Source organism: Oncorhynchus tshawytscha, linkage group LG16, assembly GCF_018296145.1.
Source record: "Oncorhynchus tshawytscha isolate Ot180627B linkage group LG16, Otsh_v2.0, whole genome shotgun sequence".
Taxonomy (NCBI): Eukaryota; Metazoa; Chordata; class Actinopteri; order Salmoniformes; family Salmonidae; genus Oncorhynchus; species Oncorhynchus tshawytscha.
The window spans coordinates 29442807-29468003 of NC_056444.1; the positions used below are offsets into that span (position 1 = coordinate 29442807).

The 25197-nt window shown below is 40.0% G+C and overlaps 2 protein-coding genes across 4 annotated transcripts in view; one reads left to right on the forward strand and one right to left on the reverse strand.

The window, feature by feature from the left end:
- The first annotated feature begins 1394 nt into the window (after window positions 1-1394).
- On the forward strand, window positions 1395-6087 carry ppifa (peptidylprolyl isomerase Fa). Of its 3 annotated transcripts, none has more exons than XM_042299074.1 (6): window positions 1395-1613; window positions 2184-2214; window positions 2354-2442; window positions 3239-3335; window positions 5012-5087; window positions 5227-5339. In XM_042299074.1, exons 1-6 carry the CDS (start codon window positions 1470-1472, stop codon window positions 5228-5230), a joined length of 441 nt encoding a protein of 146 aa, XP_042155008.1. In that variant the 5' UTR covers window positions 1395-1469; the 3' UTR covers window positions 5231-5339. The 3 variants fall into 3 exon arrangements, with proteins under 3 accessions (XP_042155008.1, XP_024261649.1, XP_024261650.1); XM_024405881.2 differs by having other exon boundaries at window positions 1399-1613; window positions 5196-6087; XM_024405882.2 differs by lacking the exons at window positions 1395-1613; window positions 2184-2214; window positions 2354-2442 and adding an exon at window positions 2456-3165 and having other exon boundaries at window positions 5196-6087.
- Window positions 6088-15791: 9704 nt separating this feature from the next.
- The window catches only part of zcchc24 (zinc finger, CCHC domain containing 24), an 83691-nt gene continuing 74285 nt past the window's right edge, over window positions 15792-25197 (reverse strand). The window contains exon 4 of the mRNA XM_042299076.1: window positions 15792-16154. Coding sequence (XP_042155010.1) covers window positions 16041-16154 — 114 coding nt within the window. The 3' untranslated portion in view covers window positions 15792-16040. The remainder of the gene's footprint in view (window positions 16155-25197) is intronic.

A 25197-nucleotide genomic window follows, 5' to 3' on the forward strand; every position in this document is an offset into this window, starting at 1 on the left:
ACTCCCTAGAAAGGCCAAAATCTATGAAGAAACCTAGAGAGGAACCAGGCTATGAGGGGTGGCCAGTCCTCTTCTGGCTGTGCCGGGTGGAGATTATAACAGAACATGGCCAAGATGTTCAAATGTTCATAAATGACCAGCAGGGTCAAATAATAATAATCACAGTAGTTGTCGAGGGTGAAACTGGTCAGCACCTCAGGAGTAAATGTCAGTTGGCTTTTCATAGCCGATCATTGAGAGTATTTCTACCGCTCCTGTTGTCTCTAGAGAGTTGAAACAGCAGGTCTGGGACAGGTAGCACGTCCGGTGAAAAGGTAAGGGTTCCATAGACGCAGGCAGAACAGTTGAAACTGGAGCAGCAGCACGGCCAGGTGGACTGGGGACAGCAAGGAGTCATCATGCCAGGTAGTCCTGAGGCATGGTCCTAGGGCTCAGGTCCTCTGAAAGAGAGAGAGAAAGAAAGAATTAGAGAGAGCATACTTACATTCACACAGGACACCAGAAAAGACCGGAGAAATACCCCAGATATAACCGACTGACCCTAGCCCCCCCGACACAAACTACTGCAGCATAAATACTGGAGGCTGAGACAGGAGGGGTCAGGAGACACTGTGGCCCCATCCGATGATACCCCCGGACAGGGCCAAACAGGAAGGATATAACCCCACCCACTTTGCCAAAGCACAGCCCCCACACCACTAGAGGGATATCTTCAACCACCAACTTACCATCCTGAGACAAAGCCGAGAATAGCCCACAAAGATCTCCACCACGGCACAACCCAAGGGGGGGCGCCAACCCGGACAGGAAGATCACGTCAGTGACGCACCCCTCTTAGGGAGCCCTGTATAAACTGAAGGGGGTTGAGGGGATTATCTAAATTATATAACATTGTTTTAAGGTCATACCAAAGATCATTTTGTTATTTTTAAGACCCCTTGAAGTATAAAAAGACGTATAAAACATTTATTTTAAATGTATCTCGCTTAAACGGATGGAATTTGATGGGGATTGTTTTGTTATGCTAATTCGATGTATATATTGGGGCTTTGATGGAGAGCGGAATAAGACATTCTGACAATTACAACGAAAATACTATTTAATATTGTAGACACAGAGATGTATTAATACTTTTCATGGACTAGCAGTGGTCTAAGTCACTGCATCTCAGTGCTAGAGGCGTCACTAGACACCCTGGTTCGAATCCAGGCTGTATCACAACAAGCCGTGATTGTGTCCCATTGGGCTGCGCACATTTGGCCCAGCGTCGTCCGGGTTTGATCGTTGTAAGCTGTCATTGTTAATAAGAATTTGTTCTTAACTGACTTCCCTAGTTAAATAACGTTTAAATAAAAATACAAATCTGTTTATGTTCACAACGTCATCATTCTGTGTCGCTGTTGGGGTCTTAGAGACGTCATGTGTACACACCCCCATCCTCAGAACTTCATGTTGACAACTATGCAAAGATGTTGCAAATGAAAAATCGTATAAAATATTGCTCTTTGGCAATTGCTGCGACCAGGTTGTTTTCGTCTGGACCCGTCAAGAACCCAGTCGTGTATTTTGACATCGCAGCTGACAACGAACCTCTGGGACGAATCATTATAGAGGTAGCTTGCTAACTAACGTAGCTAGCTAGCGTAGATGCGGACCCCGTAGCAAGCTAAATCTTACAGCTAACGTTACCTAAGTTAGCTACACTAAATAACAGTAAAAAGGCAGATACACATACCTACATAGAATAACGCTATTTTCTGCACAAGTTGACGGTTCATTTTACGGCATGTCCAGCTGAGCTTGCTTAGCTAGTTAAAATAGTTATCTAGCTAGCTAGATAGGTAGCCATGCTTAGTTGTTGAAGTAGCTAAGCCCATTCATTTGCAGTTGGTTTTAGCTACAGTCACACCCCTCTTTCTGCTAAAAGGATAATGAGCTGATTGGGTTGTTGATAAGATTGCTATGGCTAGTGTGTTCAACCAAGCATGTTCATGTAGAGAAGGGCAAAACTATCCAGCTAGCTTCTAGCAAGAAAGGCTATTATCTAACTAGCTGGCTATCAATACACTGTTTAGCCATAGAAAACGACAGACTAGAAATAATCATGGGAACCAATCAATACATTAAACCTGCTTATCTACCTAACTAACCTGACATTGTCCTTTATTGACATTTCATTACAGTTGAATGCAGCTGCTGTGCCCAAAACAGCAGGTAAACATTGATTTGTGTTCTATAGAAATAGCCAGTCAATGAGACTTACCTGGACAATGACAACAAATAAACTACTGCACTGTATAACCTTACATTGTGTTTTACTTAGTAGTGAATTGATGTTGTTGTTTTCTGACAGAGAACTTTAGAGCACTGTGCACTGGGGAACATGGCTTTGGATACAAAGGATCAGTGTTCCACAGAGTGATTCCTGAGTTCATGTGTCAGGTACTGTATCCGGGCTTACCTTATCATAGAGCAGGGTTTCCCAAACTCGGTCCTGGGGTCTTCCATGGGTGCACATGTTTGTTTTTGCCCGAGCACTACTCACTCAGCTGATTCAAATAATCAACGATTGATGATGAGTTAATTATTTGAAACAGTTGTGTAGTGCTAGTGCAAAAACCAAAATGTGCACCCATGGAAGACCCCAGGACTGAGTTTGGGAAACCTTGTCATAGAGAAACCTCTATTTCTATGTAAAAGGTCTTGTTTGGCTATCACTTTGACACTGTGTTCTGCAACGATTGAAATATTTTGGTCCCTCATTGAAATTGTATCTCTACTGTAGCGACCCTGTGTTTATAAGCTCTGATATCGACTCTGCCACTGCAGAATGCTTTTGTGACACAAGCGATGGCGCACAGGACTACGGGCCAAAAGGTTGAGGGTTTGTCGACCACTCCCAGACAAGCTCACTCTCCCTGCCTGTTCCATTACACTGGTGTCAGACGTGATCGGACCCCACAGATGTGCTAGGCCGGTGATCGCGTTCCAGTAAGGTGTCGTCCTTTTAAGGCTAGCCCGGGGACATGCTCTTTGAAAGGAGGGAGTAAGTGTAGTGACCCAGGGCTTTTGGCCAGAAAGTTGAGGGTTTACCGACCACTGCGGACAAGCTCACTCTCCCTGCCTGTTTCATTACACTACTATACGTGGACAGCCCTTATGAAGGTTGTATTTATTTACAATGTTGTGTGGTGGTGTTGTCTTAAAGTAAGAACACTAACTCACTCTCTGCCCTCAGGGAGGAGATTTCACGCATCACAACGGGACTGGAGGGAAGTCCATATACGGGACCAAGTTTAAAGACGAGAACTTTAAACTGAAACACAACGGGCCAGGTATGTTAGATCACTAAACCAGCGAACTCCTCTGTCTCTGACCTCTGTTCCCTTAATCACACATTAGGGCCAAACTGATCTAAACTGGGCTGATCTAAACTGGGCTGATCTAAACTGGGCTGATCTAAACTGGGCTGAGCTGTACTGGGCTAGCCTGGTTATGCATCCACCGTTGTTGTTGGATCCATGCTGGATAAATTAGGGGAAAAATGTAATAGAAGACAGTAGACAATGGTTAGTTGACCCTAGTGTGTAAAACATACGTTGAAGAGTTGTTGTAAAGGCTCTCCTCTCCACTAGATGGCGTTATTGACTACACAGACAGGTTATTTCAATAGGTACAAATGACCTACTTTCCAAGCAAGTCAACGTCTAGCATACAATTTTTTTTTTTTACTAAACCTTAACCCCATGTTGATAAATGGACACTTCTTCAGCTCAGGGTGTGTTCTCTTGCACAATGACAACCTGGAAATAGACCTTTACCCAATCCAGATGTGTTCTAGCTGCTGCTCAATGCCCTACAGCCAGTTACCCCACAGTGTTCCTATCGATTTTATTATGTTAAAGGACTTGATTCACAGAAACAAAGTTTGGAGAAATGGAAGCCTTGATAGTCATATTGTGTGTGTATATACACTGAACAAAAATATAAACGCAACATATAAAGTGTTTGTTTCATGAGCTGAAGGGAAAAAAAATCCCAGACATTTTTCATATGCACAAAAAGCTTATTTCACTCAAATTTTGTGCACAAATTTGTTAATATCCCTGTTAGTGAGCATTTCTCCTTTGCCAAGATAATCTGTCCACCTGATAGGTGTGGCATATCAAGAAGCTGATTAAACAGCATGATATTTACACAGGCGCACCTTGTGCTGGGGACAATAAAAGGCCATTTTAAAATGTGTTGTTTTGTCACACAACAGAATGCCAAAGATGTCTCAGGTTTTGAGGGAGTGTGCAATTGTCACTCTGACTGCAGGAATGTCCACCAGAGCTGTTGCCAGGGAATGTATTGTTAATTTCTCTACCATAAGCTGCCTCCAATGTCGTTTTAGAGAATTTGGGAGCACGTCCAACCAGCCTCACAACCGCAGACCATGTGTAACCACGCCAGCCCTCCACATCCGGCTTCTTCACCTATGGGATCATCTGAGGGATGGTCGGGGGGTGCTGAGGAGTATTTCTGTCTGTAATAGAGAAACTCATTCTGATTGGCTGAGCCTAGCTCCCCAGTGGGTGGTTATTTTGCCCTCACAGACTCACCCATGACTGCTCTCCTAATGTAATCCATACATTAGGGCCTAATTTATTTATTTAAATGGACTGCTTTCCTTATATAAACTGTAACTCAGTAAAATCTTTGAAATTGTACATATTACCTCGACTAACCTGTACCCCCGCACATTGACTCGGTACCGGTACCCCCGTATATAGCCTCGTTATTTTAATGTGTTAGTTATTATTATTTAATCAATATATTCTTCACTCTATTTATTGAACTGCATTGTTGGTTTAGGGCTTGTAAGTAAGCATTTCATGGTTGTATTCGGCACATGTGACATACAATTGGATTTGATGTTGCGTTTTATATTTTTGTTCAGTATACAATTGACAATGTACATGAATTAACTGGTACTATACTGCAAGCTCTGATGTTTTCTTTGTTTTAGGTATCTTATCCATGGCAAATTCAGGGGCGAACACGAACGGTTCTCAGTTCTTCATCTGCACAGTTAAAACTGAATGGTAGGTTATGTTTTAGACACCGGTTAGACACACAGTTGTGTTTTAGAATCATTTCCATTTTGGTCAGCTTCACTGGTGACTGCACCTCTCTCTCTCCGTCTCTCTCAGGTTGAATGATAAGCATGTGGTCTTTGGTCAGGTGAAGGAGGGCATGGAGGTAGTCTTCAAGATGGAATCCTTTGGTTGTCATGACGGTGGTGTGGTAAAGAAAATCGCCATCACGGACTGTGGGGAGATCAAGTAAAACACACAGACAGACAGGTTGGAGAAGGTCACCGTGGACAACGACTCTTGGAAACGTCCAATTTTGTAAAAGTTTTTTAACTCTTCTGTTTTCCTCACCCAATTTAAGAAATGACAACCACAAATACACCAGCTGTCTCTCATACATGTAGTCTCTTGTCAGCTGTCTGTCATACATGTAGTCTATTGTCAGCTGTCTGTCATACACGTAGTCTATTGTCAGCTGTCTGTCATACACGTAGTCTATTGTCAGCTGTCTGTCATACACGTAGTCTATTGTCAGCTGTCTGTCATACACGTAGTCTATTGTCAGCTGTCTGTCATACACGTAGTCTATTGTCAGCTGTCTGTCATACACGTAGTCTATTGTCAGCTGTCTGTCATACACGTAGTCTATTGTCAGCTGTCCGTCATACATCTAATCTCATTGTCTTTGGACAATGTGTTCTCCCTTCACACACACACTTACTCTATAGCATTTATACTGTCTGTACTCATGACAACTTCTCATGTTCATAGCCTGTGCTTTATACATTCAAGAGTTGTTGTATGGAGAGGTTTGGACTTTGGAGTATTTCAACACTGGTACTAAGATACCTCTGAAATGGGTGCTTTTTATTCTAGATGTCACTAATATTTTTCTAAAGAAAATCATCTATAAACTATTTAAGGCATGTATGATGGACCCGACACCTATAGAATGTATAAAATAATGTTGTACATTTACTGCCAAATAAATATATGTTTTTAGATTTTACTCTGTTGCTCAGTTTCATTGTGTCCTGCATGTCACCGTCACTAATTATTCCTGCTTTTAAGACTTCCTGGTACGTATCCCATGTCTTTTTTTTAGACAGCAAGACCTCCACACTACTTCCTGTCCTTCAGAGCAGGATGTGACATCATACATTTGGCTTCTATTTGTCCATGAATCCCCCTATACTGGAATATCAACTGGATCATCTCACTTGGCTAGAAACAAAGCTGTAAAGGTCAATTTAAGATTTCTACAGTAGAAGTGCATTGACTATTTGTGATTTAGCTGCAGAAGTCAATCTACAGTTATACTGTATTAGTATACAGGAATCCAGTCAGTAAAGAATGCTACAATAACTAGTAGTGAATGAGCTATTAAATTGTTCAGAATACAGATACAATATTTTATCAACTGTATGGTGTCAACTATTTTCTCAAAACCAGTAACGTAAAGTATGACTTAAGTAGTTTTTGTTGGGGTATCTGTACTTTACTATTTATATTTTTGACAACCTTTACTTTTATTCCACTACATTCCTAAGGAAAATAACAGACTTTTTACTCCCATACATTTTCCCTGACACCCAAAAGTACTTGTTACATTGCGACTGCTCAGGCAGAACAGCAACATGGTCCAATTCAAGCACCTGTCAATATAACGTGTCATTCCTACTGCCTCTGATCTGCCAGGCTCACTAAACACAAATACAGTGTTTGTAAATGTCTGAGTGTACCCCTGACTGTCCCCAAATTTCTTATATAAAGCAAACCAGATGGTATGATTTTCCCGTTTAAAAAAAAGTTGATGTATAGCTTTCACTTTTTTACTTTTACTCAAGTATGAAAATTGAGTGCCTTTTCCACCACTACATTAAGCACATTTAATACCAGATGCTTTTAGACTTTTACTCAAGTAGTATTTTACCGGGTAAGTTTCACTTTTACTTAAGTAATTTTCTATTGAGGTATCTTTTCTCAGTAATGTACTTCAGTAAAAATACTTTTAAGTACTACTTAAGTAGTTTTTTGGGGAATCTGTACTTTACTATTTATATCTTTGACAACTTTTACTTTTACTCCACTACATTCCTAAAGCAAGTAATGTACTTTTTACTCCTTACATTTTCTACTCATTACATTTAGAATGCTCAAGCAGAACAGAATTATGGCAGCTGTCAATATAACACTTTGTCATTCCTACTGCCTCTGATCTGGTGGACACACAAAACACACCTACTGTGTTTGTAAATGATGTCTGAGTGTTGGAGTGTGCCCCTTTCTGTCCGTAATTAAAAATACAAATAGTGCCGTCTAGTTTCCTTAATATAAGGAATTCAATGTATAGCATTTACTTTGTACTTTTACTCAAGTATAACAATGTAGTACTTTTTCTACCACTGTACTTAAGTACATTTAAAACCAGATACTTTTAGACTTTTACTCAAGTAGTATTTTACCGGGTAAGTTTCACTTTTACTTCAGTCATGAGTACTTTTTCTACCACTGTACTTAAGTACATTTAAAACCAGATACTTTTAGACTTTTACTCAAGTAGTATTTTACCGGGTAAGTTTCACTTTTACTTCAGTCATGAGTACTTTTTCTACCACTGTACTTAAGTACATTTAAAACCAGATACTTTTAGACTTTTACTCAAGTAGTATTTTACCGGGTAAGTTTCACTTTTACTTCAGTCATGAGTACTTTTTCCAGTCTTTACTTTTCTTTTACTTTTTCCACCACTGCCGAAAACCACATTTAGTTTTATGCACACCGCCAACTTTACTTTGTGTGGGTTCTTACCATGGAAATAGGATGGTATCTTTCCATTTCTATGATTCTAGTTACTGTATTTCTATGGTGAGGTTCTTCCCTCTATTGTAGGGATGTTGTCTTTATTGTAAACAGAACACATCTCCCCTGTTGAAATGCAGTGAGAGTGGCCAGACCAAAGCCTGAAGAACCAGAAACTAAGTGTCTGGGTGGTGGTGGTGCTTATTAAGCTAATAGTTTATGAAAGTAAATAATGAACCAAACATGAAAAAACTCCCCTGGCTCTTAAACAAAACCATATGCGCTCTGACCTTCCAACAATTTGTTTGAATTCTCAAGTTACGTAGTTGCCATAGAGACACTTTAGCCCCAGTTCTGTGTTTGAGCTAGGGATGTTGTAACAAACTTGATATCATTTGGGTCCCCACCCTCTTGTGAAGTTTGAGCTATTTGGAATTTCATGTCCAAGCCTGTGCATGGAAACTTGGCTTTGCAGACCACGTCCAGTGCAATAGCCCTACTCATGCGAAACAATAACATGTTTACAATCATTAAAAGCAATGAAGTTGTCCTTGTATCACACACTTCTCCAACATCAACCCAAATACGGGGGTGCAACTTTGGTTTTTAGAAGTAAGGGGGCCATAATTTTAATATTTTTTATCCAGTCAGATAAACACCCCACCACTCAGAGGTGTCTGCATGATCCTAAAGCACACATTTTCTTTGTTTTGTATCACATTTCAGTGCTAAAACTGATATCTCAGAATGTGGGGGGGACATGTCCCTCCCGTCCCCAGTGAAAGTTGAGCCCCTCCCCAAATGTATAGTATATTTTGAAGCAAGCATAAATGTGTGCTCTGGTGTAGTCTGTAGGCTTAGTTAAAACACCTATCCACAGCTGGAGTAAAGCTGTTTTCTTATTTATTCTCTATTTTCTCATTCAGAGTACATGATTCACAGAAACAAAGTTTGGAGAAAAATGTTTTCTAAGTACAGAGATAGAAGCCTTCTAAACTTAAATGACATTGTAATAGTAAACGTGTTTCAGTAAAAGTGTTGAAATAAACCAGTCACTTTTCCTACCTCTGTGTCTCCCTGGTCTTTCCAGTACTAAGTTAGTCTGAACTAGAATAGGAACTCTGTCATCGCTCCGAGTGACAACAGCTCTCTAAGGCATCATTCTCCTTTCTCCATTACACAACCTGCGACCCTCCGCAGTGTAGACCTGGGTTCAAATATCATTTCAAGTCATTTCAAATACTTTATCTGTGCTTTCTTGAGCTTGCCTGGTTTAATGGACCAATCATTCACATCACAATCAATACGCTCCGCTCAGTCTTATGTCAGGGAGAAAAACCTGTAGCTGTACTTTAAATACTGAAGGAAATGTACAGTACATTTATGCCACGTCCAGAAACAACTGGTGTGTTGTGTGTGATCTCATTTCTCTTCGCTGTAACATATAGACAAAGTTTTATTCTTCTGTATTGTAGCCCCTAGTCCTTATCCCTGTGTACATCTGAGTGGATTGGAAAGGTGTATTTAAGCAATATGGTTCAATTCTATGTAGCTCATCAGAGAGCAAGGCACAGTACACAATTGTGTGTAGGTGTTCCAGTTCATTGAACCCCTACCTAGGAAGGAATAGTAAACATTTACCAATGCACCGAAATAACACAATCCAGATATTTCCAATTCAACATTTATTTTATTCATCACAACACCTAATAGTACTAAAGCACTAAAGTCGTTTTTTGTTTTCCTAACTAACAAATAAGGCACATTTTGGAATGCCGTTTCATGGACGTGATGCAACAGATCTGTTCTTTTCTGTTTCCACAACAACCTCCCAGTCATCATCCTAACTCACTCACACCAATTCAACTATAGCGTTACAATCTCAAAATGTTACAGACATCAAAGAACAAAACAACGTCTAATTGACCATGTAAGTGTTAAAACAGCACTTTCAGTCAGTATGTATTAATTGGTATACTAATTGGTATACACCATCGGTCAATTATACATTTTTATGACTAGTAACAATCAATTAGAAGTTGTTGAGAATGCTAAGAGACTACTGTTTGTCCCAAATGGAACTCTATTTTCTCCATAGTGTACTGCTTTTGATCAGAGCCCTCTGTGGGCCCTGGTCGAAAGTAGTGCACTATAAAGGGAATAGGGTGTCATTTGGTGCACGTACGATGTAGCCCAACTACGTTACTGTGCTAAAATTAAATACATTGCATAAAGTAATACTTATTTTTCAATTTAAAAGCAAAACACATGCACATGCAAATTCTACAATAGTGTTTTGTCTCACACACTTGCTTAACAGAAGTAAATTACACTCTCTGTACTAAACTATGAATAAAAACATAACATTTCAGAGAAGTGCCTTGTAGCTGCTTTGAGCAATCTACAACTCACAGTTGAATGTGCATATACAGTGGAGAGCATCAGTCACTAAGATAGAACAAAAATATGTATTCTGCATGTTAACAGTATTATTGCGTAATCTAGTAAGATCTTAATCCACTATATAGAACTTGAAGAACAAAACATTGGTAATTATGTCTGCCATTTCCTTAATAAGGTAAAACTCGTAATAAAAACCTGAATGCATGCTACTTAAAGGACACAAATGGCAACTCATAGGCATATTAGTTAAAGCACTTGTGTATCATTCTGGGTTATTTAATACTGATGATAACATTTCTAAACACAAAACAAAACACATAAAAAACAAAATGGCTTATCATTGAGTAAAGAGTATTAATAATTATGTACCAACTTGTTTTAATAGTAATCTATGTAGACATCAATATTTCCTTCTTAGTATAACTTTGTTGCGTATTTTATACAAAAAAGTGTTGTAAAAACTCTTTCCATAAATATTTCTGTAGGATAAACCCCTCAGATCATTGTAAAACAGCAATGAAAAACTCAAAGCTTTATATAGGCCCTTTTTCACATAGAAAGCTTCAAAGCTGCATAACATTTCAGATCTAAGATCCTTTAAGATGATGGCCATCTAATATATACATAAAACAGTCATTTGCTAAATATATTTTTCTGGGAAAAATAACTCTTGGGTTGTTTTCTTTAGCAAATTGCTTAGAAAATGTGACATCTATAAAGTTTTTTCCAAAATACACATCTTTCATAGAAAATAACAAATCCATACTGAAAATGATCTAGAAAAGTCAAGTATATGTAAATTCAGGACAAAAAACACATCAGAAGAAGTATTTGTATACTGTATGTTTAAAATGCATAACACTGTGTATGAGCTGCTTCCAAGCCATCTCAAACACATGGCTTCTTCTTCACAAACTTGTCTGATTGGAATCAGAACAAAAATATCTCAGCTGATTTTTTCCTTATTTTCTTTTAGATATTTCTTATATTCTTAAGGATATTCTTATCATTGTATTCCTTAAAAGTCAGAGCACTCATAAGCCTACTGTGTATCGATTTTGATGGGTATTAGCACTTTTGGTTTAGTTGGCTAATACCCAAGCTAATGGAAACATGTACTGATACACTGCTGTTGTGAGGCGAATAAAGCCTAGACCAGAATATATGGTAATGTTTGGATAGCAGCAGTGTTCTGCTCAGTTGTAGTGAAAATATAGAATTGATCCCAACGTTATGTGGGGAGAAAATAATAATCTACTATGACCTGTAATCAATGAATGAAACCCCCTACACGATTCACATCAAATATGGTCGACTATTCTTTCCTTCCAAGCCCCTTTTTGTTCAGATGATAATAATAAAATATCCATAGAATGGCTATGCGACATCTCCCAACCACTATATATACACCTCTACCTACATGTACATATTACCTCAACTAACCGGTGCCCCCGCACATTGACTCTGTACCGGTACCCCCTTGTATATAGTCTCGCTATTGTTATTTTACTGCTGCTCTTTAATTACTTGTTACTTTTATTTCTTATTGGTATTTGTTAAACTGCGATGTTGGTTAGGGGCTTGTAAAGTAAGCATTTCACTCTATTTAGCTCATGTGACTAATAACATTTGATTTGATTTGACTTCTAGCCTAATATTTAATGAGTAGGCTACTATCCTGTAACCTTGTTCCAGATGTGATTGTGCTGTGCCAATGACTATAGGGGTTGGCAAGAAAGCACCAACAAATCTGGAACCAGGCTTCACCTCCCCACATACATGTAACTAACACTAACTGAGTGTGATGGTCCAAGTTGTAACAAATTATGCTTAATGTATTGTTCTGTATCCACACATTGAATGAAAGATTACAAACCAAGCTCATAGTTGTGTGTGTTGAATCAATCAACAAGTCATAAACAGACTTGTCATAAACAGACATCTCAAAAAGCGAAAGGCTGGGATTCAATCCGATCGCGGGTTATAGGCATTGCAGCTTTTAAAGGCAATGTTCCCTCGTTCGCGGAGATCCCATTCACAATAAACGCTGCATATGTCGACTCAATCGGAAATGCCCTTTAAAAGCCACACACCATATAACCCGCGATTGTATTGAATCCCGGCCAAAGTTAAAAGAACGAGGATGAGGTCTACAGCTTTTAGTGCAAACCTCATTCACATTAGTGTACTGACTACAAAATAACATTGTTGTTGATTCCATGACAACAGACTAACTACAGTGTGTGTGTTTTTGCCAGATGCTTTAGTTACTGCGTCCAAACTCAACAAAATGGTGTTGAGGAAAACATTAGCCAGTTCTCATTGCTAATGGGTAATAGTATTGTTTTCCCATATGTATTCACATCTTGAACCGGCATCAGACTTGGCAAAACACCTAGCAGTTACATCTAGCCACGAGTTAATTACACCTCCAAACTAAGTTCAACTCTCCTCTTTATTCACTTTCCTTCCAATTTTTCGAAATAATTATTCTCTTTTTACAAGGCACTAGTCCTTTTCGGATAATATAAAATATACAACTATGAATTCAACCTTTATAGAGCCATTAAACACATTCTAAATATTGGAGAAGCCAATGTGTGTGATTTGAAAAATACACCTCCGCTTTGAAAAGTGGTAGCAAACTTCTCTTCAACTATACTCACAAAATAACACAGTTCCCAAAGTGTCAATAGCCTTCATTGCTAAGATACAACTATACCCACTGTTACAAAATGTTGAATGAAAAATATTCTTCACTCTAGGTCCTCCAACTATAAAGTTGAAAGTATAGACCTGTATCTTTGTAAACAGAGGTAATGGTTAGTTACGTCTCTTCTATTAAAGACACGATTTAACGTTTAAATCATGATAGGATGTGGAATCAAACACACAGAAACGTAAACTTAATCCATCACCACACTTACAAAACGTCCTCTGATAAAATACAAATGTCCATTTTGTTACAAGACAACATTTCCACTTCTCTACTTCTTTCTCCTTTACCAACCATTATAGTAATCTTACCTCCATCCCTCATCTCTTTCTCCAGACATAATTTCCTGCTGTCACTTGTTTGACACATCATGAAGGGGTTAAACCCTTTGGAAACAGATATTAGTAAGATTCACTGTTATATTTCTAGGTCAATCTGTCTTAAAGTAGCGTTACAAGATTGCAACAGCTCTATTGGTCAGTTGTGTGTCCTACAAAAGATTGCAAAAATGCGCAATTGCAATAGGGATATTATAAAACCACTTTGAAATGTATAATGAGTACTTCTCTATATACCATTTGAAATACCAGTTCTAATCAACTATGTCAATCTATCAGCATCCCACACCAAATAGATTAGTTGTAAATACTCGCCAGAAATAACAATGCTGAAGTCGAGTCCTTAATAAGAATATTGGTTGCATACAGACAGTGCAGGACAGAATTACTTTTCAAGAAACTCATTACAAAAATAAAATGAATGTTTGAAAGTAAACTGTCAAATTAGGTAGGGAAGACTACAGCATTGCCGATAGATGGAACCTAATAATTAAGAGTCTAAATATGAAGGGGATATTGGCTAAGAGAAACTAGATATCCAGCCTTTAACATCACAGAAACTGCTGTTATTGCATAGTTGCCTTTTGACAGGCAAATGTTCAAATCTTGTCAATTCGATGAATACCTAAACCCGACTTTCATTGCCGATGTAAACGCACAGCTTGTTTAATACGAAACATCAACGTTATTATCACTGTACTACACCTAAACGAAGAACGACTCTTTCTCAACCTACAGTCTTTTCTAAAGACAAGTGGAAGCAGTTACACAATAATACTTTGATATACAAACATACACACATACATATAGTATACACATACACGTATACATACACGTATATATATATATATATATATATGTCCCAGTTTAAAGCAATAAAAAATTGCACAACAGACGACAAATAATAAATACGCCACATGTAACATGTAAGCCAGGGATGTTTGGTACGGTATCCCTCAGTTAATCAATCAATAATCAATTCATAATTCATTCACAGTTATTCATGTATAAGTTGACCTTTGACCCAGACATTGACCCCGACATTGACCCCTTGACCCCGACTTGAGCCCATGACGATAGTTACATTGGCATCACTAGAAGGCCTGTCTCTGTCTGCTTTAATGCTCCCCACACACTTCACTTGACAGGGAAAATTAAGGCAGAACTCTTCTGTAAACACAAAACCAACAGACTCCCAAAGTGAGGGAATAAAACCCCAAGGTGTGGGCAATACTGTCAGTAACAACAATATCATATTATACACACATTGGATGTCCGTTATATGGTTTTTAGGCTAGGGTGCACAAGGCCACAAGGCCCTGTCAGGGCTGAGGATTATCCTTGCACAGTTCTTCGATCAGTTTCTCCCATACCCTTAACATTAGGAAATGGACAGGAATTGTGCTTAGTGACAAACCTCTGCAAAATAAGGTTTACCAGCTAATTCAGAGATGGGAGGTGATGGGGGAGGGAGATGGGAGAGAGAGGTGATGTGGAGAGAGAAGGGAGGGAGAGATGATGGGGAGGGAGAGGTGATGGGGAGAGAGAAGGGAGGGAGAGTTGATGGAGAGAGGGGAGGGAGAGGTGATGGGGGAGAGGGGAGGTAGAGGTGATGAGGGGAAGGTAGAGGTGATGGGGAAGGGGAGGTGATAGGGGAGGGAGTGGTGATGAGGGAGAGGTGATGGGGAGAGTTGAGGGAGAGGTGATGGGGGGAGGGGAGGGAGAGGTGATGAGAGGAGGGAGAGGTGATGGAGGGAGTGGTGATGGGGAGAGGGGAGGTAGAGGTGATGGAGGGGAGAGGGGAGGCAGAGGTGATGGGGAAAGGGGAGGGAGAGGTGATGGGGAGAGGGGAGGTAGAGGTGATGGAGGAGAGAGGGAAGGTAAAGGTGATGGAGGGGGTGGTGATGGGGAGAGGGGAGGTAGAGGTGATGGAGGGGAGAGGGGAGGCAGAGGTGATGGGGAAAGGGGAGGCAGAGGTGATGGGGAAAGGGGAGGCAGAGGTGATAGAGGGGAGAGGGGAGGGAAAGGTGATGGGGAGAGGGGAGGGTAAGGTGATGGGGAGAGGGGAGGGAGAGGTGATGGGAGGTGATGGAGGGAGTGGTGATGGGGAGAGGGAGGTAGAGGTGATGGGAGGTGATGGAGGGAGTGGTGATGGGGAGAGGGGAGGTAGAGGTGATGGGAGGTGATGGAGGGAGTGGTGATGGGGAGAGGGGAGGTAGAGGTGATGGAGGAGAGAGGGGGGGAGGGGGAGGTAGGGTGATGGGGAGAGGGGGAGGGAGAGGTGATGGAGGGGAGGTAGAGGGATGGGGAGGGAGAGGTGATGGGGAGAGGGGGGGAGAGGTGAGGGGAGATGGGGAGGGGAGAGGGGAGGTAGAGGTGATGGAGGAGAGAGGGGAGGGAGAGGTGATGGGGGGGTGATGGGGAGAGGGGATGTAGAGGTGATGGAGGGGAGAGGGGAGGGAGAGGTGATGGGAGGTGATTTGGAGAGGGGGAGAGGGTGAGGAAGGAGGAGAAGGAGGGGAGGCAAGGGAGGCAGTATTGGTGAGGACAGTGAGGTTCCGCTCTTTCCCAGGAGCGGGAAGAGGAAAATGGGAAGGCAGTATAGGAGGGTTGCTAAGTTTCCCTCTGACGGAGGAGGAGGCGAGGGACATGAAATGGTTCCTCTCTTTTTGAGGAAATTGGAGGGTTCAGGTTAGTAAGGTATTATTGCACTCGTCGGCAGTAGTAGCCCAGGACTTTGCATTTCTCACACAGGTGCTGAGGGTGCTCCTTACTCTGGTCTGAGACGTCCAGGCCATCAGGCTTCTCCAATGGACGCTAAGGGAGGGAGGGCGGATAGAAGAATGAGAGGGAAGTAGGAAGATGGAGAGGGAAAGAGAAAAGGGGAGAGAGGGTAGAGAAAGAGGGATGAGAGAGAGGGAGGGAGATAGAGAAAGAGAGGTGAGAGAGTCATCACATACAAGTATACACACTATAGAAACAGTTTGTTATACTAAAGTGTATGCTATGGTGCTAACATGGCAGGGGAACAGAGTTAACCTCTGTTCTAAATTGTGTGCTAACCACACACTGACAATTCAACACACACACATACCAAGCCTTCTATTTGCCAGCAGATTGTTTGGGTACTACTCAAACCAGCTCTGTTGTATCCCACATTCTCAGTGATTTGGCCACAAGAACAAACCCTGAATGTTTTCAGACCTGGAGTCAGTGTACTTTGTGTTATTGGTTTCAGAGCTGTGGCAAACAACCTTAACAGATCTCCCTCTCTCTCTCCCTCACACAATATAATTACAGAGGCTGTGTCCAAAACGGTAGCCTGTTCCTTGTGTAGTGCACTACTTTTGATCAGAGCCTTATGGACGCCGTTTGGAACATAGACTCTCTCTCTAACACGGCACACAGTATAATTACAGAAAGAGGTCCAAGGCACATGTTTGCTGATACAAACCTGCATGAAAATACCAGCTACACCACAGAGAATAATCGCTTTCTTGGAAAGGCTATGGAGGACATCAGAGGGTATCGTTCAGCGCCAACGGTTTGTTGGATGTCAATCACATACATCACTCTGCAATCATTTACTTTCCCACCCATTGTTCTTACAGAGTTTATTTTATAATACTGTTATTGTTTCCAGACAGATGGTCCCAGACTTATTCTTTAACTTGTCAAAACCAGAGCTCGTATTCATAAAGCATCTCTGATCTAAAGTCAGCTTTGCTTTTTAGATCACAATGATTAAGATTATATGGACAGAGCGAACCTGATCCTAGATCAGCATTCCTACTCTGAGACGCTTTATAAATACGGGCCCAGGTTTCCAAGGACCAGCCCAAGGAGACAATGCAGCCAACCTTCACCTTGACTGTCTGCCACTAGTTTAAAAACTAACTGATAACAACATGAAATACATATCAAGCATACCCACAATGTTAGGTTTGGCATCCAAAATATGATATACAGTACTTGATGACTAAAAGTATGTGTTTCATAGGAGAAAGGATCTGGTATTTAAACATCTTGGGTTTTAGAATGAAATACTGAATCAGTCTAGTTGAACTGTATATTTATTTAATGGAAAAACATGTTTTTCATTCCAGAGATTCTGTCCGGCCATAGAAATGCTGTCTTAAAGTCATGAAATGTGAAAACTATAGAAGAAAATCTAGAAGACTACAGAACAGATAGAGGTTCTAGAAGACTATATAACAGATAGAGGTTATAGAAGACTATAGAAGACTATGGAACAGATAGAGGCTCTAGAAGACTATAGAACAGATAGAGGTTCTAGAAGACTATAGAACACAGAGGAACTAGAAGACTATAGAACAGATAGAGGTTATAGAAGACTATGGAACAGATAGAGGATCTTGAAGACTATAGAACAGATAGAGGTTCCAAAAGACGATAGAGCAGATAGGGGATCTAGAAGACTATAGAACAGATAGAGGTTCTAGAGGATTATAGAAGACTATAGAACAGATGGAGGTTCTAGAAGACAAAACTATAGAACAGATAGAGGATCTAGAATATAGAGCAGATAGATCTAGAAGACTATAGAGCAGATCGAGGTTCTAGAAGACTATAGAGCAGGTAGAGGCTCTAGAATATTATAGAAGATGATAGAGCAGATAGAGGCTCTGGAAGACTATAGAAGACTATGGAACATATAGAGGATCTAGAAAACTATGGAACAGATAGAGGATCTAGAAGACTATATAGCCGATAGAGGATCTAGAAGACTATAAAAGACTATAGAACAGACAGAAGATCTAGAAGCCTATAGAACAGATAGAAGTTCTAAAAGACTATAGAGCAGATAGGGGATCTAGAAGTCGAGAATACTATAGAGCAGATATAGGATCTAGACAACTATAGAATAGATAGAGATCTAGAGGATCTAGAAGACTAGAATACTATGGAACAGATAGAAGTTCTAAAACACTATAGAGCAGATAGAGGATCTAGACAACTATAGAACAGATAGAGGATATATAGACAACTATAGAACAGATAGAGATCTAGAAGACTGTAGAAGACTATAGAACAGATAGAGGTTCTAGACTATAGAGCAGATAGAGGATCTAGACTACAGAGCAGATAGAGGATCTAGAATAATATAGAAGATGATAGAGCAGATAGAGGATCTAGCAGACTATAGAAGACTACGGAACAGATAGAGGGTCCAGAAGACTATAGAAGACTATAGAGCAGATATAGGTTCTAGAAGACTATAGAAGATTATAGAACAGCTAGAGGCTCTAGAAGACTATAGAACAGATGGAGGTTCGAGAAGATTATAGAAGATGATAGAACATATAGGTGGTTTAGACTATAGAGCAGATAGAGGTTCTAGAAGACTATAGAGCAGATAGAGGATGTAGAATACTATAGACAATGATTGAGCAGATAGAGGATCTAGAAGACGATAGAACAGGTAGAGGTTCTAGAAGACTATAGAGCAGATAGAGGATCTATAATACTATAGACAATGCTTGAACAGATAGAGGATTTAGAAGACTATAGAACAGATAGAGGTTCTAGAAGATTGGAAAAGACTATAGAACAGATAGAGGTTATAGAAGACTATAGAACATGTAGAGGTTATAGAAGACTATAGAAGACTACAGAGCAGATAGAGATTTTTGAAGACTATAGAACAGATGGAGGTTCTAGAAGACTATAGAAGACTATAGAACAGATCGAGGATCTAGACTATAGAACAGATACATCTAGAAGACTATAGAGCAGATAGAGGATCTAGAATATTATAGAAGAACGATAGAGCAGATAGAGGATCTGGAAGACTATTGAAGACTATGGAACAGACAGAGGATCTAGAAGACTATGGCACAGATAGAGGTTCTAGAAGACTATAAAAGACTATACAACAGATAGAGGGTCTAGACTATAAAGCAGATAGAGGATCTAGAGTACAGAGCAGATAGAGGATCTAGAATATGATGATAGAGCAGATAGAGGATCTAGCAGATAGAGGATCTAGCAGACTATAGAAGACTTGGGAACAGATATAGGCTCTAGAAGACTATAGAGCAGATAGAAAATCTAGAAGACTCTAGAAGACTATAGAACAGATAGAGGATCCAGAAGACTACAGAAGACTATAGAGCAGATATAGGTTCTAGAAGACTATAGAACAGATGGAGGTTCGTGAAGATGATAGAAGATGATAGAACATATAGAGGATCTAGACTATAGAGCAGATAGGGAATATAGAAGACTATAGAGCAGATAGAGGATCTAGAAGACTATAGAACAGATAGAGGATCTAGAATACTATAGATGATGATTGAGCAGATAGAGGATCTAGAAGACTATAGAACAGATAGAGGGTCTAGAAGACTATAGAACAGATTGAGGATCTAGAAGACTATAGAACAGGTAGAGTTTCTAGAATACTATAGAGCAGATAGAGGATATAGAATACTATAGACAATGATTGAGCAGATAGAGGATCTAGAAGACTATAGCACAGATAGAGGTTCTAGAAGACTATAGAAGACTATAGAGCAGATAGAGGATCCAGAAGAGTAAAGAAGAGTATAGAACACATAGAAGTTCTAAAAGATGTTAGAGAAGGGGATAGGGGATCCAGAAGAATATAGAAGACTATAGAACAGATAGAGGCTATAAAAGACTATAGAAGACTGTAGAACAGATAGAGGCTATAAAAGACTATAGAACAGATAAAGGCTATAGAAGACTATAGAACAGATAGAGGTTATAGAAGACTATAGAAGACTACAGAGCAGAGAGAGGTTATAGAAGACTATAGAGCAGATATAGGTTATAGAAGACTGTACAAGACTATAGAGCAGATAAAGGTTATAGAAGACTGTAGAAGACTAGAACAGGTAGAGGTTATAGAAGACTATAGACGACTATAGAGCAGATATAGGTTATAGAAGACTGTACAAGACTATAGATCAGATAGAGGTTATAGAAGACTGTAGAAGACTATAGAGCAGATAGAGGTTATAGAAGACTATAGAACAGATGGAGGTTCTAGAAGACTATAGAACAGATAGAGGGTCTAGAATATAGAACAGATAGAAGATCTAGATTATAGAGCAGATAAATCTAGAAGACTATAGAGCAGATAGAGGATCTAGATAAAGGCTATAGAAGACTTTAGAACAGATAGAGGTTATAGAAGATTGTAAAAGACTATGGAACAGATAGAGGTTATAGAAGACTATAGAAAATTATAAAAGACTATAGAACAGATAGAGGTTATAGAAGATTGTAAAAGACTATAGAACAGATAGAGGTTATAGAAGACTATAGAACAGGTAGAGGTTATAGAAGACTATAGAAGACTATAGAGCAGATATAGGTTTTAGAAGACTGTACAAGACTATAGAGCAGATAGAGGTTATAGAAGACTGTGGAAGACTATAGAGCAGATAGAGGTTATAGAAGACTGTAGAAGACTATAGAGCAGATAGAGGATCTAGACTATAGATCAGATAGAAGATCTAGACTATAGAGCAGATAAATCTAGAAGACTATAGAGCAGATAGAGGATCTAGAAGACTATAGAACAGATAGAAGTTCTAAAAGACTATAGAGCAGATAGGGGATCTAGAAGTCGAGAATATTATAGAGCAGATAGAGGATCTAGACAACTATAGAACAGATAGAGATCTAGAAGACTATAGAACAGATATAATTTCTAAAACACTATAGAGCAGATAAGGGATCTAGAAGTCTAGAATACTATAGAGCAGATAGAGGATCTAGACAACTATAGAACAGATAGAGATCTAGAAGACTGTAGAAGACTATAGAACATATAGAGGATATAGACAACTATAGAACAGATAGAGATCTAGAAGACTATAGAAGACAATGGAACAGATAGAGGATCTAGACTACAGAGCAGATAGAGGATCTAGAATAATATAGAAGATGATAGAGCAGATAGAGAATCTAGCAGACTATAGAAGACTATAGAGTAGATATAGGTTCTAGAAGACTATAGAACAGATGGATGTTCGAGAAGATTATAGAAGATGATAGAACAGATAGAGGATCTAGACTATAGAGCAGATAGAGGATATAGAAGACTATAGGACAGATAGAGGCTCTAGAAGACTATAGCACAGATAGAGTGTCTAGAAGGCTATAAAACAGATAGAGGGTCTAGAAGACTGTAGAACAGGCAGAGTTTCTAGAAGACTATAGAAGACTATAGAGCAGATAGAGGCTACAGAAGACTAAAGAAGACAATAGAACAGATAGAAGTTCTAAAAGATTATAGAGCAGATAGGGGATCCAGAAGACAATAGAATACTATAGAACAGATAGAGGCTATAAAAGACTATAGAAGACTACAGAGCAGAGAGAGGTTATAAAAGACTATAGAACAGACAGAAGATCTAGAAGACTACAGAACAGATAGAAGTTCTAAAAGACTATAGAGTAGATATAGGATCTAGACAACTATAGAATAGATAGAGATCTAGAAGACTATAGAACAGATAGGGGATCTAGAACACTATGGAACAGATAGAGGATCTAGAAGACTATATAATGGATAGAAGTTCTAAAACACTATAGAGCAGATAGGGGATCTAGAATACTATAGAGCAGATAGAGCATCTAGACAACTATAGAACATATAGAGATCTAGAAGACTATAGAAAACTATAGAACAGATAGAGGGTCTAGACTATAGAGCAGATAGAGGATCTAGACTATAGAGCAGACAGAGGATCTAGAATAATATAGAACAGATAGAGGGTCCAGAAGACTATAGAAGACAATAGAGCAGATATAGGTTCTAAAAGACTATCGAAGATTATAGAATAGCTAGAGGATCTAGAAGACTATAGAACAGATGGAGGTTCGAGAAGATTATAGAAGATGATAGAACAGATAGATGGTTTAGACTATAGAGCAGATAGACGATATAGAAGACGATAGAACAGATAGAGGTTCTAGAAGACTATAGAGCAGATAGAGTATCTAGAATACTATAGACGATGATTGAGCAGATAGAGGATCTAGAAGACTATAGAACAGACAGAGGATCTAGAAGACTATAGAACAGATAGAGGATCTAGAAGACTATAGAACAGATAGAGGATCTAGAAGACTATGGAACAGGTAGAGGTTCTAGAAGACTATAGAGCAGATAGAGGATCTATAATACTATAGACAATGATTGAGCAGATAGAGGATTTAGAAGACTATAGAACAGATAGAGGTTCTAGAAGATTGGAAAATACAATAGAACAGATAGAGGTTATAGAAGACTATAGAACAGATAGAGGTTATAGAAGACTGTAAAAGACTATGGAACAGATAGAGGTTATAGAAGACTATAGAACAGATAGAGGTTATAGAAGACTATAGAAGACTATAGAACAGATAAAGGCTATAGAAGACTATAGAACAGATAGAGGTTATAGAAGACTGTAAAGGACTATGGAACAGATAGATGTTTTAGAAGACTGTAGAGCAGATAGAGGTTATAGAAGACTATAGAACAGATAGAGGACTATAGAAGACTGTAGAAGACTATAGAGCAGATATAGGTTATAGAAGACTATAGAAGACTATAGAACAGATAGAGGACTACAGAAGACTGTAGAAGACTATAGAGCAGATATAGGTTATAGAAGACTATGGAACAGATAGAGGTTATAGAAGACTATAGAGCAGATAGAGGTTATAGAAGACTATAGAACAGATAGAGGACTATAGAAGACTGTAGAAGACTATAGAGCAGATATAGGTTATAGAAGACTATAGAAGACTATAGAACAGATAGAGGAATACAGAAGACTGTAGAAGACTATAGAGCAGATAGAGGTTATAGAAGACTATAGAGGATATATGTAACTCATCTGTGATTGTTAATCTGATTGTTTCCCTCTGACTCGTAGGACTGTAATGGTCTGCCTGGCATTAATGTAGTACAGTATTTGATGCTATTGTGAAGGTCAGGACTCAGGTCAGGATATTTTTTTTACCTCAGCACCTAACAGAAACTGTTGAGGACATGAAGACTTGCAGTAAAGCAAATCTGGGAATCAGAAACCAAAGTCGGAGAAGAAGAAAAAGAAAATATACAATGTTAAATTCATTTCCCTCAGTCCTTTCTGTTAGAGCCAGGCTCTCTCTCTCTCTGTGTGTGTGTGTATATGTGTGTGTGTGTGTTGTACAGTACGTGGGGGTTAGCTGTCCATTCTCAAACGCTGACATCGTGAAACATGTGAAGTGGGTGAGATTGCAAATGTGAGGAATTTGCCCGCAAGTGTGGTTCTAGCCACAACACCATGCGCGCACACACACACACACACACACACACACACACACACACACACACACACACACACACACACACACACACACACACACACACACACACACACACACACACACACACAGGGAAAAGAGCATGCTTTTCCCACCAGCTAGTTCCATTGAACAGAGACTGTTCTCTGCCGTTTTGGTGAGAATAATCACTGTGACTGCTGCCCTTTCATGGTGACGTGATACTTTCGCATCATCCGTTTGATCTGGGGAAGTCGCCTGATATTACTTGAAGCATTCTATCATTGACAGTTAGTTATCTGTATGTCTATTTTGTTGTTGTGACTGTAACCATAGCTACAGTATAGCGGAACCTTCAATGCAATTGGAGAATGGATGAAGAGCCATGTAAATTATTGCTGCACGTCCAAACCCAAAGCAACTGTAAGAGGTGTGTGACTGGCTGCAGGGAAGTCAGGCGCAGGAGAACAGAACTGGGTAACAACCGGAGCAGTTTAATGAGGCAACACAAACTGCACCCAGAACAACAACATACGGGTTGAAATAACCCATCGCAAACCAGTCTGAAGTGCACATACACTTTACAACAAACAATTCCACACACAGACATGGGGGGGAACAGAGGGTTAAATGCACATCAAGTAATGAGGGAATGTAAACCAGGTGTGCGGGAAAACAAGACAAAACAAATGGAAAAATGAAAGGTGGATCGGCGATGGCTAGAAGACTGGTGATGTCGATCGCCGAACGCCGCCCGAACAAGGAGAGGAACCGACTTTGGCGGAAGTCGTGACAGCAACAAGCATCAAGCAACTCCTAACCCCTAAGCCCTATCCCCTAAGGCCTATCCCCTAAGTCTTATCCCCTAGCCCCTATGGCCTATGCACTTGCATAGATCAAAGAGGATTAGGTAGTTATACTATGTCATCATCCCAAATTACATCCTATCCCCTATATAGTGCACTGCTTTTGACCAGGGCCCATAGGGCTTTGGACAAAAGTACTGCACTATAATCATTATTGAAATTGCTATCCAACCCTCTCAGATCTCAAAAAGTTCAAGAATTGTGGGTAGGGACTAGAGGTCGATTTGAGAACAAAGTGGTCACCTCGCCACTTGGTGGGATGGGGCTGGAGAAATGCAAACCCAGGTTGCCAAAGTGGGTGGGGTTATATCCTTCCTGTTTGGCCCTGTCCGGGGGTGTCCTCTGATGGGGCCACAGTGTCTCCTGACCCCTCCTGTCTCAGCCTCCAGTATTTATGCTGCAGTAGTTTGTGTCGGGGGGCTGGGGTCAGTTTGTTATATCTGGAGTACTTCTCCTGTCCTATTCGGTGTCCTGTGTGAATCTAAGTGTGCGTTCTCTAATTCTCTCCTTCTCTTTCTTTCTCTCTCTCGGAGGACCTGAGCCCTAGGACCATGCCCCAGGACTACCTGACATGATGACTCCTTGCTGTCCCCAGTCCACCTGGCCATGCTGCTGTTCCAGTTTCAACTGACCTGAGCCCTAGGACCATGCCCCAGGACTACCTGACATGATGACTCCTTGCT

Bases quoted from the DNA above. Each gene is read 5' to 3' on its own strand.
- ppifa (XM_024405881.2), top strand. From the start codon at position 1,470: ATGTTGCAAATGAAAAATCGTATAAAATATTGCTCTTTGGCAATTGCT. The intron at 2,215-2,353 runs GTAAACATTGAT...GTTTTCTGACAG, and splicing joins TGCTGTGCCCAAAACAGCAG to AGAACTTTAGAGCACTGTGC. The intron at 3,336-5,011 runs GTATGTTAGATC...TCTTTGTTTTAG, and splicing joins ACTGAAACACAACGGGCCAG to GTATCTTATCCATGGCAAAT.